General features: G+C 38.3%; 1 protein-coding gene across 17 annotated transcripts in view; it reads left to right on the forward strand.

Annotated features, from left to right (window-relative positions):
• Window positions 1–16,329, forward strand: part of LOC140667951 (bromodomain adjacent to zinc finger domain protein 2B) — a 157,675-nt gene that overhangs the window by 99,976 nt on the left and 41,370 nt on the right. For all 17 annotated transcript variants that reach the window (XM_072896376.1, XM_072896383.1, XM_072896379.1 and 14 more), the window contains exons 3-4: window positions 2,898–2,957; window positions 11,511–11,679. In XM_072896376.1, the coding sequence (XP_072752477.1) occupies window positions 11,520–11,679 (160 nt within the window). In that variant the 5' untranslated portion in view covers window positions 2,898–2,957; window positions 11,511–11,519. The remainder of the gene's footprint in view (window positions 1–2,897; window positions 2,958–11,510; window positions 11,680–16,329) is intronic.

Genomic DNA, 16,329 nt, shown 5'->3' on the forward strand with positions numbered 1-16,329 from the left:
TTTACAAAGAGACAATAGTAATAAAATCGGTATAATGTACAATTATGTATATATATTTTATAATTTGCGAGAGACTGTGAGAAAAGTGAACGGTAAACGATTAATATTCTGACGCTTTGCATCGCGGTATTGCCAATAAAATTAATCGTTATTGTAAACGATACCGATAATTTAAATATTCGCGCATATGCATGATTGACGTTTAGGCGACAAGCGTCGCGTTATTCATGAATTATGAATACAATTGAAGCGCTTGATATCGCCGAAGTAGGCAGGATGCTTTTACACGGGTTGGCCGGCTTTCTACGCTAGATTGTGCTAGGTCGAGGCTCTCGGCCGTTATCAACGTCGGCAGATAAGAACCTTCCTCGTTAATTAATGAATTAATGCCCCGGCAGATAAAATCAGCCGAGGTCGAGCGAGCCATTGAGTCTCAAGTCTTTAATCCGCATCACCAGGAGCAAATCGCGTCTTCCGCGCGATGAAGAAAACTAAAGGTCGTGTCAGAGTGCACGTAATTAATTGCACAACAGATTATTGATTATTCGCGAACGTGTACAGAAAGCTGAAGCGTGTAAAACGATGTAAGATAGCAGCGACTTCTCGGCGCTAATGACATCGTTTTTTTCCCCCCAAAGATTTTTTATCTACGCGCGAAGGCAGATTAGCATGAATATTGAAGATATTTGATTACTATGATAAAAATTAATATATAACCTTGCTATTTGAGATGGGTATACACTCAGATTGTATCACAGTACAATTATTTGAATTATTAAAAAAGAATTCCCGTGCGTTTCCGAGAAATTATATATATATAGATTCTCTACTGTATAGTTTATTTTTATATATATGAGCGCGTAATATTTCAGTGTCAGTTAAATTGTCAAAGAATTTGTCAGGCGCATTCTTCACTGTGTATATTCAAATGTACAAATTTTTTTACGATCATCGCTAAATAATATAAAGATGAGGATTTTAGTAGACAGTTAATGCGTGAATGTAAACGTGACTTTCGCGAAATTTCGAAGTATTTCTCTTACTCGAGTTTCTAGAGATTAGAATACTATTCCGTTTATATTATAATATTACGTGAAGATACGCTATCTTGCCGTCTCCAGGTTTGAGTGGTAATTTAGTTTATAAGGTAAAACATTTGGATTGTATCCAGAACACGGTTAGTGGACTTCGGCACGGAAGACTATTTTCTCTGATAGAATAATATCAATGTTAATACACGTGCATTCTTTTAGAGAAAGTTATTTCTCTCTTGAGTTGATGAATGTATCGTAAAATGTGTATACGAGAGGGCATACACATGCATGTTTCAGTATTTATTTCATCTGTTTTTAACGCGTATAAACGAGAATTGCTTTATTAGTTGACTTTTGCTGAAATGTCATCAATTATGTCATTGTACTATTAATATTTTAATTTTATAGATTTGTGTGTGTATACGTATTTAAAAATTAAAAAGTTTGACGACAATCCTATTTAATTAACAAGAATAATATTGATTTATTATTATTTATTTGTATACTGCTACCTAGATAGTTAACCGATTAGCCTTTTAAAAAAATTTATGTTACGGTAAAACCACAAGTAAGCCACGAGCGAGCGCGATCACATGTCGATTGTGTTTCGCGCAAGTGGCTCATAAAAATTGTAAGTACCAGTGTTTAAAGAGATATAACTATATCGCTCTCTGTGTGCTAGAGATAGCGTAACATGCTGTAGAATTGTTTTAGTTAGATATTTAGTTAGCACACGCGTTTCGGCGATATTCATCCTACCGATCATAATTTCTGTCGAAATGCGATGTGTAGACGCGATACACCGAATAGCGACTTTGCAACAGTGAGGCAAGCAACGCTAACATTTACTCGGCATTCATGCATTAGCGTGTGCGACAGTGTAAACGCTTTGCTGCATTCATGTGTTTCCTTTCCCGCGGCAAACGCGATCGATGGCAAATATTACTCTGGTCAATTCCAGCCGGCAGTCTATTTACTTGTTTGTGGTATCACTTTGCTGCGTCGATAGGGAAAAGTCGAGTGAACGCGAGAGAGATAGAGAGTAACGGGGAAAGAGAGAGAGAGAGAGAGGCGAATACCGATGTGATTCCACGGTTTATATATATATATATATATGTATATATATATATATATATATATATATACACACACACACACACACACACACACACACACACACGATACGCTTTCGCATCAAATAGCGCAGGCTTAGTTACCGAATATCATATTCAACCACCTATCTCCCTCAATGAATCTTGCGGCTAGTTAATCGTTATGATATGTGTAATGGCGACGATTATTTGGAATTAGTCTCAATTTTGGTCTGTTATGAATTATACCAGTGGTTACAAACGCTTCCGTTACGTTAATGAATATTTTTCTATAGATAATTATTATAAATTCATAAAGTATACATTATTAATGATCATTAAAGTTTTATCTTAAAATAATTTATTTATTAAGTCTTTTGATCGTTTGCATTAACATAACATAATCCAAGAAGAAATAGTTCTGTCTATGAGCGAATGATGTCAATTATAGTGTTGCAAACATTTAAATCGCTATAGCACCACTAAAATAGAATAAAGATAATAAAAATTGTAGAAAAAAAAAAAAAAACCGAGAAAATAACTCGTGGCTGGAACGAGAAATTTGTTTCATTATCATCAGTTTTGATCGGGGATATTTCGCTTTCATACGAAATAACGAAGCGATTAACGATCTCGCGAACGTAGTCGATAAGTATCCGCTAATGACTGCGTGCTCGCATCTTAATACATAATTCCATTGGTCGACTGATATAAGAACCTCGAGAGCATTCGGCATCGTTATTAATGACGTAATATATTTTCTATGTTTCAGGTGCAATGTGGAGTCTCGTGGAGCCGGCTTCTACTATGAGTTGAGGCTTCGTAATTAATCGTGAGTACATGAATCCTCTTCATACATGTATATATGTGTATGTATAGTATGTATGTATGGCCGGCGATATATATATCCGCGAACGAGAGAGAGATCGTTAAACAGTGTCCATGTGTTGTGTGCCCACACATGTAACATTCCCTAAATTGCGAATTTGATACCGCGAATTTTATCGCTTTTGCGCTTCTCTTATTTCGCAATTTGTGTTCGATGTATGATTGCATTAAATCGCACGGCTCTTCCGCGGCTTTATTAATTGCATCTTTTTTCACCGCGAGGCAATAGAAAGTCGAGTAGCTCGCGGTGGTTTTCGTAAGTATACTGATATATAGATATGATCGTTTTCGATATCAGATCCTTTTCTCCGTGCAAAGCGAGCGATAGATGTATCGAGAATGCGCATCGCGTTAATAATTCACTATAGGGGGTTTCTATTCTTGCATCGGGAGCGCTATACAAGTGCATTGTGTATATATCGCGTATATCACGTTTAAAATCTTTTTTTTATAAATATCTCATCAAACTAGTGCTTCTTTTAACTTTCAATAATAGAGTGCTATAAAATGGCTCAACACGTGTCATTATAATAAGGACAGTTACATAAAAAATTCCATTCTATTTAAAGCACAATCAAAGTTTAGAAAGGATAAGAATTTTAAAATATGATGTTTCATACGAATAACTTTATACGATTTATTAAATCATTATATATTTCGTTATTATTAAACAGACGATTTTAACGATTCTTTTTGAAAAATTTTAAACATTTTGTTGAATATCAATCTTTTACACATAAAAGCGGCTTTTTCCGCCGTAGCAAGCTAGAATCACGTTACGGGTTGAATGAAGTGCTATTTGAGCGTTAATATGACTTCATTTCGCAATCGATTCGGATTCGATTCGCCGCGAGCCGGAGGGTGGGTGGCGGTTTTTCATTGTAGGCGTCGACATTCTCGAAAGAGATTACCCGCGCTCGCCCGGCGCGTTTCTTCGTATCGATCGTCGCCGCGCGAATACTCCCACATAATTCGCTTATTACAGCTTCCGCGTATCTCTCCGCGTTTTCCCCGCGGTATTCCCGGCTTCTCGGAAAAAGTATGCGCGCTCGGCCGGGAGAAACACCTACTCGCGTTTGTGCATCCGCGCGCTCGTTCTCGCTCTCGCACGTTTCTCGTGTGAGCATCGCCGCTATAATTGCAGCCGATGCGACATATGTACGTTATAGCATGACGCCCCGGTCGCCCCGTTGTGTGCGCGCGCGCGCGCGCACACGTGTGTGGTGGCACGAATGTGCATCTGTGTATGTCGTTGTCTGTACGTGTATTCGGCGCGCGCGTGGGGAAGTCCCCGTTAACGGCACTGTAGCGTTCATGCAACCGTCGTATTTGTGCTGGTTAGAGAAAGAGAGACGGACATCGAAAAAAGAGAGAGAGACCAGTGTGGCCGATAAAGAGAGAGAGAGAGAGAGAGAGAGAGAGAGAGAGAGAGAGAGAGAAATATCGGCGAGCCTCAGAAGAGAAAGAGATCGAGATAACATGAGAGATAGAGAGAGAGAGAGAGAGAGAGAGAGAGAGAGAGAGAGAGAGAGGGACAGAGTAGTCGAGGGATGGTTTTGCTCTGCTGGTTCTGTATTGATTGCTGTGCTGCTCCTCCACCTCCACCATCTCTTGCGACGATCTCTCTCTCTCTCTCTCTTTCTCTCTCTCTTTCTCTACTCGCTTCTATCCCGATCTCTTCTCCTGCCCGCACACCAACGCGGCCGCCCGTAATGTCGGTTCGCTCTCTGCGAAACCATCAAGATCCGAGGTCCTCGTTGCGCCACGTATCTCTTCCCTCGAAACGTCCCGACGGGAAAGAGAGAGAGAGAGAGAGAGAGAGAGAAAGAGAGAGAGAAGTCCGCCTGTAATTGACGCAGATAGGAGTGCCATCTGCCACGGCACCGACGACGGAGAGGACGGGGAATGCACGTAATGCCATCCTCGGCGACGTGTTCCATGTAAGGATTCATTGAATGGGAAACGAAGCTCGGCCGCGAGCGGCTCTTCGTGACTCTGTCGAGGCTCGCGTGCTTCGTCTTCTGTGTGTCTCGATTCGTTGCAATATCGCTTAAATAGTCGAGTGGCATTGGCGTTTTACATTTTTGTACGTCTCACAATTGGCTCTTGCACATCGAGCGGATTTGAATACAACAATAATGAGCTAATGAAACTGCACCGTATGCGCGAAATAAATTCGAATGATACGAATTCGAATTAATGATGAGGAAAATTTATCTCAATTTATGAACATTAAGATTCATGAGGTGCGCGAAAGAGAGAAAGGTTGGAGGAGGAAAATTCGCATTTTTTTTTTTTTTTTTTTTTTTTTTAATCACAGTTTGAGAAAAAATAAGTTTATATACACACTTTATCCGTAATTCTCTTACAGTATACTTATTGATGGTATCTTTTACATTGCGAAGAGAAGTTATTTTTTATTATATACATTCATTAGATTATATATATCTTGCACAGAGTAAAAATTTAATTATTATTTTGCGTTATCACGATAAGGCTGTGACAATAACATTTTCACCTCTTATCTAACAGCGTTATCATAATATGACTTACGATAAGGTAAAAATTAAATTATTTATCGGAAGATTAATGAACCAATCAAGATTTATTTCATTATTTATTATATATACTATACATTATGGGACTTTCTGTGTAATGATACTAAAAATATTGCATTCGTAATATTTTCAAACCCTCATTAAACTTAAGTAATTCAATTAATAATTTTGCAATTACGCGGATATTTAGCGAATTTCTGGAGTTATTTTTGGATAATTGAACTTTTGTTTGATTTAAAATCTACCGTATCATTGCTTTACGATGATTTTCTCAAGGCTATAATTATAAAATTGTCTGTTCTTTCAAGCGATAAGCTTAAAGATCGCACTGTTGTATGATCCACATTAACATGCAATTTGATAGTACGATGTTACGCGTCTCACTTTATTATTTCATGCTCGTCTCTTGCAAGTTTTTCGAAACAAGATTCCGGTTCGTCAAATATTATTATATTCACGTGCATCTGGTTTTATTACAGTAATTAACGGGGATAGCGATGGACTTGATGCAAATTAGTGTTCTATTTAAATTCGCTAATTACTGTTACGACATAACGATACGCTCGCTTCACGATGAAACATTCATGTTACAAGGTCCGCGTGTGACTATGTGTTTTTCTTTCAAACATGGAGGAGTGGAATCGGATATAATTAACGTATATGGAAGTATTATCTGATGCGACACAGTGACATCGATGCAACGCTCGTGAGTGCACATAATTATGCATGTATATGTGTACCTCTCTCTCTCTCTTTCTATCTCGTTTTCGTCGTCTAGCGTCGTTGTACATGTACATAAAAGAGTTTACATAAGAAATATTAAACCTAATTTTTACAGCGACTATAAAAAGTAAGATATTGTCAGCATAGCAATTATGTTGAAGTCTAGTGTGAGATATAAAAATATCGCGAAACATATATCAAACGTTTCTCTCACAATCAATTAAGAGTGCATAAAGTATGTAAATACTAAATGTATACATTGCACATTTGCCAACACATTATTTCATTCAAGAATAAACGAGTATAATTATGTAAATAATCATTAAATTATAGTAATAGGGAATTCTTATACAATATATAATATGTATGATACTTAATAACAAGTAAGGGATATGACATTCTTAATATTCTCTCGAAAACTTTAACGAAAAGTTGAGACTTTTGTTGATGTCAATTTAAAATAACTAATTTTTATTTTGCTATCTAGACTTGAAACAACAGGTTTGTTGTGATTTGAAATATTCGTATTAATATAAACGAGTTATGCAAAACAGACAGTAAGACAAGCACGGGAATAAACGCGATAAATTGTAACCGAATGCGTATTCAGGGTGGCAAAGGCCACATTCGAATCTTGCGAACAAACGGAATGTTTTTTCTCGTCGCAAGCTCTTTTCTCTCTCTCTCTCTCTTTCTCACGACAACGACGACGACGACGATGGTGCTTCAACCGAGTTTCTCCCAGCCGAAGTCGAAAGGAGCGTAATACGGGTCGAGAAATCGATGGTCGACCGTGTCTTCCTTTTGCCCTCGGCTCGCTGCCCCCGCCATTCCCTCGCCTTAAGACGTCCACCTCTCTCCCCTGCACACTCTTTCTATCCCCGTTTCTCTCCCTTCGCTTCCTCGCCAATTTACGAGCATCTCGAAGTGTGCCTGCTCGGCTGAAAACCGGGTAGGGTCGCGGGCTCGCCCGGATATTCCGGCGGACGCCTTGCGGATGACGACGACGACGTCGAATCTCGAATGGAACTTTTTACGATAACTCGATATTATCCATGTATCAATACTTTATTTCTTATATTATTTTATTATTAAATCACGATAATGTAACTCCAATATTAATCTGTAACATTATTAATTAACGACATTCATTAGTTGAGGTTTGAACAGTTTTTTTATTCATTAATTGAAAGCGCTGTTTAAAAAAGATAATTAATTAAAATATTATTCTTATACTTTTATTACAGTATTAAAATATTATTCTTATACTTTTATTACAGTATTAAAATATTATTCTTATACTTTTATTACAATATGTATTAGTAATAAACATTAATTTTTGTGATTATTTATTGGTTATAAGAACAAATATCTCTCTCGATTATTACGAGCGGTTTTATTGACACTTTGCAAATAATTGAATATCGTAATGCGTGATATTCTGCAACAAAGAAGTGAAAGTATCGGTGCACTTAATTATAAGCATTCATATCTGTGGATTATTCATGATCTACATAAGAATAAAGAAATGTTCTGGAGAAATAGGTAGGATCACTGCAGCGGTAATAATTGCACGAGCTCGCGCTTATTCATGTTATTCGGTGCGCCTGGGAGATACATTTAATTATATGCTCGTCGGATGGAAATGATAATTTCGACCACAGATTCTGATATTTCGCAAACATAAGAATTCGAAAATTACGGGAGCGATCAAAACTGCGTGAGAAAAAAAATTGAAACAAATTGAAGTATTAGATTCAATTAATTCGCTTTACATTGATTTTCCCTTTTTTTCTCTAACAATAAGTATTATTATAATTACCCAAGATATGAAAAACTTAAAAGCAATGGCCAAACTATTGTCTCATCAATATCTCAAACTTTAAATTTTCTTTGATCGGTATTTGAGAGAAGAATTATTGTAAAAAAAATGAGTTTAAAAGATAACTTTAATTTTGTGGAAGATATTTTCCATCGTATTTAATAAAAGTATAACAAGGCGACAATATATATTAAATTATTAAAACATAGTTTGCAAGTTTTCAGCAAAAGTAAAAGTTATTAAAATATGAATTTGAATATTTGAGTTAAAAGTGTTATAATAATTTCACTCAATTTCTCTTTCTCTTTCTCTCTCTCTCTCTCTCTCTCTCTCTCTCTCTCTCATAATTTTATAGAGTTTACATTTTTTTTGTATAGTAAAGTAGAAACTACTCTATTTTATCAATACATAAATATATTACATGGATTTTGAGCTTCTTTTCTTTATTGTTATGGATAATATCGATAATGTATTTTAAAGCAGTTAAATGTATATTTCTTTGTCAATCAAACAACAATAGAAATTATTTATGATAATTACTGACGTTGGGATTTAACTTTTATACAATATATATATCACATATTGTAGTAAATACTTATTACGATAATATCGGACAACATTTCAATATCTATAGAACATAAACAATTATTTTGTACAGAGCAGTTGATAGAAAGAGACTCTTACTAAATACAATGGCTTTTATTCACTTTCAAATTTTGTGAATGACGATGCATGCGAAACCTTTGGTTTGTAATTGGCAAAAGAAGCCGCATAGTTCCTCTTTGCTGCTGGAAATTATCTTTTAGATAACTGTGGAACAGAAGGGTTTTAATATTTTCTACTATTTTGCTATTTGCTTTACTGATACCAAATTTATATTATATTACATATATATATATATATATATTGTTTTATACAAGATATCTATATAAAATAATCATGTACAACAAAAGTTAAAATTTTAAACGGTTTTTTATTAATTAAGACCTTGGAAATATTTTATTGTTTAAATATTAATCAAAGTCAAAATAATTCATATGTCCTTTAAGGATTAATTATATGTTAATTCGTTAATTTTTTTCATAATCTCTAGTACATATTAACATACATATATATTCTGTATTTAAATATAAAGGAGACATTTTGTAATAATCCTCTTAGAAAGTAGCTTATACTTATAAAAAAGGCCATAAAAAAGAGATGCGCGAAAAACATAAACGCGTGCATTAGAAATGCTACTGAAATATTCAAATCGGATTATCTTACTTTCTTCTTTTCTTCTTGCAATGTCGTTCAATGCTAGCAATAAGTACTTTCTTTATCCATTAGATTAACAAGAATAAAGAATTATTTATACCTACTTTCGCCATCATTCAATGAATCGATTACACGGCCCTAGAAATCCTAGATGTAAAATTTTTCAACAAAGACTTTCAACACAAACTGATAAAAACTGAGGCCACCTCGAATCGATATATCGCTGATAACGATCGCATGACGAACTCATAGTACATCGAATGAAAGCTATTGTGTATAGTGTATACCATAGCATTAGTATACATAAATTATCTTATCCGAGTTTAGTGACAATATTAATCCGACACTTTCTAGTGAATATATATGTGTATGAAATGGAATAACATTCATTAAAAAAATTTTTTTCTCTGTTATTGCGTTATTAAATAAATTTCATTCACTAGATCATATCAGAAAATATTCGATATATGTTGTGCAAATTTTAATAGGCACATATTCTACTATGTATTTAAACGCGTAAATAAATAGATTTTTCGGCAGCAATTTATTTATATAATTTATTCATATAAGTATGATACTTTCTTTAGTAGAGGGAAATTACATTTTCAATAAAAATTAAGATTAATTCACGTCAAGAACGGATCCTTCTGTTTTGAGATTACATTTCACTTGTGCGACTGGCGACAGAAGATGCATCGGGACATTTTAGCTTGCGATGCACAATTATATCTAAGAACAAACAAGTTAATAATAGTTACAAATACATTTCGTGGCATGAAATCTATAGAAACCATTTATCGCTTAACAATACATTCACGCATGAACTTGTCGCGCCTCTTTAAACTGGACTCTTTGAAGACGGAAAAGACATCGAGACGCATAATTTAACACGTTAAACTGGACGTTGCATTCGCAATATCAGCGAAAATACGAGACGCGTGTGTATGAACGATGCGACTAAAGCGTGAGTTTCTGAACAAGAATCGAAAGATATGCGCGATGAAAAATTATTTCTTGAAAATTAATTAACGCACTTGTGATAAGAATAATCAGAGTGTCTCTTGCATTCGGACATATGATAACTATACTGGTTATATGATAATAGCGGCGTTCTCGCTTGTGTAGCGTTTAGCCTAGTATCAGCTTAACCTAACCCAATCTAATCTAACCTAACGTTGTAACGATGTATATATTTATACAACAGCTGGGCGGCGGCGGCGACAGCGGGAGGAGAGTGCGCCAGTCAGCTGATTGAAGCGCTGGAGGGGAAAAGGTACATGCATGTGTATGTGTGTGTTATGTGGTGTGGAGGGGAGAACGACCTTTATTTAAAGCGCTGCCGGAGGAGGAAGCCTTTCTTCGACTGGTAAACAGTCGTCAAATGCAAATGCGAGCAAAGTTTGTGTGTACGTGTGTATGTGCGCGCGTGCGCGCGCGCGCGTGCGTTTACGCTCGAGATATAAATGCTATTTTTTTCGTTTTTTGAGAAATTCCACGAGAATTGGTGAATGTTTTTCATTAGCGGCCTGGTTAATTAGGTGAAAGAGCTGTCTCTTCGATCTAGATGACAATGCAGTTCCACGTTGTAGGCTATTGTGTACGTAGAGAATAAGAGAAAACGTAATCTTTCTACTTCGATTGTTTTCATTGACACGGCTATATCTTTTCGATACAGTAGGTACTTGCCGTGTATAGCGTTATCCGATAACCGAGTATATTCATTTAAGTTTATATTTTGGATTCCAAACTGTCGATATATATTTCGTTGTACTTTCGAGCACGTTATATGCGTTTCTTATATAAAAGTAACTTCTTTAGTATTTTCCGTTACGAGTCGATCGATAAAAAGCTTTTGTTGTTCTTTTCAAGTAACAAGCTGCCGAAGCATCGAGAAGACGACGAGGCTTTGCAGGAAAAATCGCGTATCCCGATTCGGCGCCGAAATTTCGAGACACCCGACCGCGGCGGGTGTGTAACACCGCCGTAAATATCGGCGAAACCTGTTCCATCTCCTCCCTCTCGTCGGGTTTTTCGAGATAAAAAGAACGTGCGGAGAGAAGGAGTCCTTGGTGATGCGGACTCGCGCGAGAGTAATATAATCTCTCTGGTAACGAAACCGTGTGCCGGTGTGTTTCAGGGGACTGGCATGGAGAAGGAGAACTCCGCATCGGGCGGGGGCGGTGGAGGCGGCGGAGGTGGCGGGGCTGAAGCGACGACGGCGGCAACTCCGGGCGCCACCTCCACCTCCGAGAAACTCCAGGCGGACCAGGCCAATCCGTTGCTCGATCCTACTGCACTCTTCGGCGGTAAGTCATTTTCGCTCGTTTCGTTCTATTCTTTTTTTTTTCTCTCTCTCTCCCTCTCCCATTTTTATGTCTCTCCCTTTTCCGCTCGTAACGCGGAATGACTACGTCGCCGATAAGCGGCGTCGTTATGCGAATCGACGAAGATAAATCGGAGAAAGAAGTCCGATAATAGGAGAGCGCTCTCTTCGCGCTCTAACGGCCGGTTTCTTCAGCGCGTCGGTTAAATATCTATTTGTAGAATAACCAATATCCGCCAGAATTATATTCCGGATAACTTTGATAGTTAATTATAGACGGAGAAATTAGCGAGAATGTTGCGAAGGATCGATTTCGGAAGAAATAAATTTCTGCGGATATATAAATAATGTCAATAGTATTTGTTGCATTCGTAGTAACGATGACATTTCGTTAATTTAATCATCTGTAGCTTGTATACTGTAACAATTCTCTCCGCTTTGTATAACATTTGTATATCTGTGATGATACTATACTCTTCCTTGAGATTTTCCTAATTTCTCACGACGCGACTATGAACGCGGACAGAAATTCTTCCCCTCTTTCTTCCATCCATACGATATTGTTTAAGCGAAACGAGTAAATATTTTTCGTGTAACAAGCGTTTTGGATGCACGTGCTTGGTATTTCGAAAGGATATGCACGAATTCCGACGTCGTTATATTTACCGGCGTGAGTATCGTGCTTGTCCAGGAGGAAGTTTGCTCCCGGCTACTCCGATTTCGGTCGTCGAAGCACGTTTCCGTGACGAACACCGAATCAGATGGCTTCGCACGATCCGTCCACGAGTACATAAGCTGACAAATTGGAGCATTATTACAATAGAGAGCACCAAAAATAAAATTATCTACGAGTAGTTCTTTTTCTTTTTTTCTGAACGCACGCATAGGGTTGACCTTTGCCTCAGTAAATCGCAAGTTATCGCTAAAATATTTTACATAAAAATCACGCGAAAAGATTAAACGTAAAAGAGATTTTCTTCAAGATCTTTTTAAGACTTTGAGATTTTTCTCTTCTTTTAGAAAATTTCATTATTGATATTAATAAAGATAAAAGTGCAATTATACGTAAGTTACAAATTAGTCTCACGAATATTTTCTTTTTCCAGGGTGTCATATTTATGTATCGATTTATATATATATATATATATATATAGTTTATTAATTAAATTCATCAACTTAATACTAGTATATTTATCAATATAATCCATTCGTTATACAAATAACGTATAATTTTTCATAGTTAATGAAAGCGAGCATCAAAGATATTTCGCACGATCTGAAATGAGTCCTTTCTTATATCTCTCGCGCCATTATGACGCCGTTGCACTTGCCGTGGATTTACATGGTCGTTTGAAAGCGGATGCATGATATAAAGTGGGCCCAATACGTTCTCGCGCGCGTCAACACGATTTATCAGCGCCGTTTTAACGAGCGGAGGGCCTCCTTTCTTTCTTTATCTCTTTCTTGTTCTCTCTCTCTCTCTCTCTCTCTCTCTCTCTCTCTCTCTCTTTCTCTTTATCTCTCTTTCTCTTACTCCATCCCGAAATCAATTAGTCCCGCGTGCGCACACATCGTATCCAGCCTTTCTCTCTCACCCTTCCCTCTCTTTCTCTCTTTGCCCAAGGTTATCAAGGCTCCTTCCATCGACTCTCGACCACTTCTTCGCGACAAAGGAGAGAACTTCAGGTCTCACGTATCGCAATTTTTCGATCAGATTTGTTTTCAGCGCTAGTCTTAGATACTTTAAACTTTTTCGACACTTTAATTTCAATAAAAATTCTATTGAATCGATTGACAAGAAAAAAGGATTCAGATTCTTTATAAGAGATCTTTGTTCGATTTGTGTTGCACTGTTTACATTTTTTTCTGACATTTCTATCGTTGAACGCTATATTTCGCCATTTATGTAGTTTCAAGCTATCTTAAAAATACTTTCAATTGTAACACATATTATAAATTCTTATACATTTTTTATGTGAAAAATATTGATTAATGAGAAGAGATGACAATAGTGTCGTGAGTTAGGAGCCAAATCAAAACCAGCTTCTCCAACTATAATAATAGTAAATAAGAATTTCTAATTTATATTGCGTAGCCTACATGAAAGAGAGCTTACGTTGTATGTAATAGCTAAATTATCGCGCGTGTAAGGATGACAGGATCGAATGTTAATGCAACTTAGGAATGCACTTTGCGCTCTTTATTTTTTTACTCGAATTGCGCCTCGAAAATCGGTACTACTTTCGTTCTCTCGTAGAGAGGCGATCTCCTCTCCGAACGAAGACGAGACTTCCGTCGTTTATTTCGTCGCTTCACCTTCGACCCATCATCCCTCTTCGTGTTTCCTGGACCGCCATCGAGTCGCATCTTTTCCCCTCAACCTCGGGCGAGATCTCTCTCCCGAGTTGTTCTCCGCTGCGTTTTCCGTATTTCCCTCCTTCTCTTCCTTCTTATCCCTCGTCCTTCCCTTCCCAGCTTCCTGTCCATCGGTTGCCATCCGTCTCAGTCTTCGTCGGCGACTTGTCTCGGTCGCTCTTCCGTCGCGTCGCTTTTTCTTCGTCCTCACTCCGGGCTTAGGTCCGTAGGGCTTTGGGGACGCAAGAACGAACGAACACGAGCGGACGAACGGACGCAAGCAGCGAGATGTTTCTCTCTCCTTCCCTCTCTCTCCCTCTCCCTCCCCCTCTATCCTTCTGTCGTTCTCTCGCTTTCGGTCGGTCGCCGTTTGCTCGCTCGTTCACTCGCTCGTTCGCTCGCTCGCTCGGCCACCCTCCGTCTCCCTCGCTCTTCGTCGGTTCTGTATATTTATTGATTGCCACCTCACCTCACCTACCACGGTAGACCGAGGTCTGCGGCAGTTCCCCACCCCACTCGCGTTTCCCTCGTCCCAGCCTCATTCTGCAGCGGCAGCAGCAGCAGCAGCAGCAGCAGCAGCAGCAGCAGCAGCAGCAGCATCGCGCGTTACGAGGAGCCTCTGTCCCTCTTTCTTGCTCTCTTTCCGCGCTATCACGTTCCCTGCCTCTCTTTCTTTTGCTCCCATCTCTCTCTCTCTCTCTCTCTCTCGTTTGCTCGTCGACCCACTCTACTCGCTTTATTCGGAAGCTTCGTTCGCTTTCTCTCTCTCACGTTGTCCTGCCGCTATCTCTCTTTCTCTCATCTCGCTCTTACTCTCCCCGCAGCGCCGTTGGTGCTTTTACCTCCTACGCTCAATACAAACTCGTTGGACGCGGCAGAGTTTTCGTTTGAAGCTACCATCCGGGGCTTGCGATATATATCCACACCCACACCGTTGCCGCCGCCGCCGCCGCCGCCGCCGCTGCTGCTGTTTTCTCGTCTTGACGTCGACGTCGACGTCGACCTCTCGGCGTCGTTATATCTCGACGGCGGATGACTCGCGGCGGTGGCAGCGTTGCGGCGAGAGTGCACCCTAGATGAGAAGACGCCGTCATTTAGGCAAAGTAGGGAAACGGGAAGGTCTATGTAGGCAAATGATACTTCCCGTTTCTCTACTGCAGCTTCTCTCCTTTATCTCTCCTCCTTTAGTTTCCCTGCAATAGTACCGACGAACTTTCTACCTCTATCTAACTCTCTCTCTCTCTCATTTCTTGTTATCTACTGAATTTAGTTGCGATAACGCGAAATCTACGCGCACAATGATGATGTACATGAAGAGATTGACGATCAAATAGGTCTCAAAAACTTTTGACGTAATTAAATTCTATCGAGTATTTTTATCATTATATAATGATGATATGATACAGCGCGAATATTTAGATAGTTTTTTTTTTTTTTTTTTTTTTTTTTTTTTTTCTTGCACGCTTCGTCATTTCAATACTTTGACGTGTCGCTTATCGACGCCTTTATCGAGCTCGTTGCCTCCGTATATACGTCATCGTAAGTTTGTGTCGTATGTCATATATAAAACGCTGTCATTCGTAAGAAATAAAAGACCAAGAATCGAACGACACGAACAGTGAAAAATTGTTATCTCTTCTTTCTCTCTCTCTCTCTCTCTCTCTCTCTCTCTCTCTCTCTCTCTCTCTCTCTCTTCTTTCTGTTCGTTCGTTCTTTGTGTTCCTGTTATGTTCTCTATCTCGTTTTCGCTCTTTCTTGCCGCTCGTTTGCGATTCCATTGCTCTGTGACCCTTCCCTGACGGTTTTACCACCCACACCCGGCACGAACACCGCCGGGCGAGCCGTGGTTTTCTCTTAAAGCTCGTTTGTTGTCGAGCTCATCGTACCGCCATGCGCACCGACAAACTCGATCGAAGACGAAAAGGGAAGGAGACGTGATTAAAACGCTAGTGACGTAATAAATCCTCGTGAAATATTTCCGGTACTCTCTATACATCCTTAATGCTAAATTATTCTCGATTATATTCCGTATTCATATGTCATTTAGCAAATCCGTAGCCGTCTGATTCTTTTTAAATTTTATATACTATATATGAAAATTCTTTCGGAATAAAAATCTAATGATTGAGCATTAAAATTAGTTATCGTAGAATATCAACATAATTTATTTCGCTAAGAATAATCGATGTAAATGTGAAATAAAAATCGGAATAACATTATAAATATGAATTATGTTATATGAATTATGAGTCACGAATTCAATATCAAATTATTTATT

This window comes from Anoplolepis gracilipes, chromosome 7 (genome assembly GCF_047496725.1).
Source record: "Anoplolepis gracilipes chromosome 7, ASM4749672v1, whole genome shotgun sequence".
Taxonomy (NCBI): Eukaryota; Metazoa; Arthropoda; class Insecta; order Hymenoptera; family Formicidae; genus Anoplolepis; species Anoplolepis gracilipes.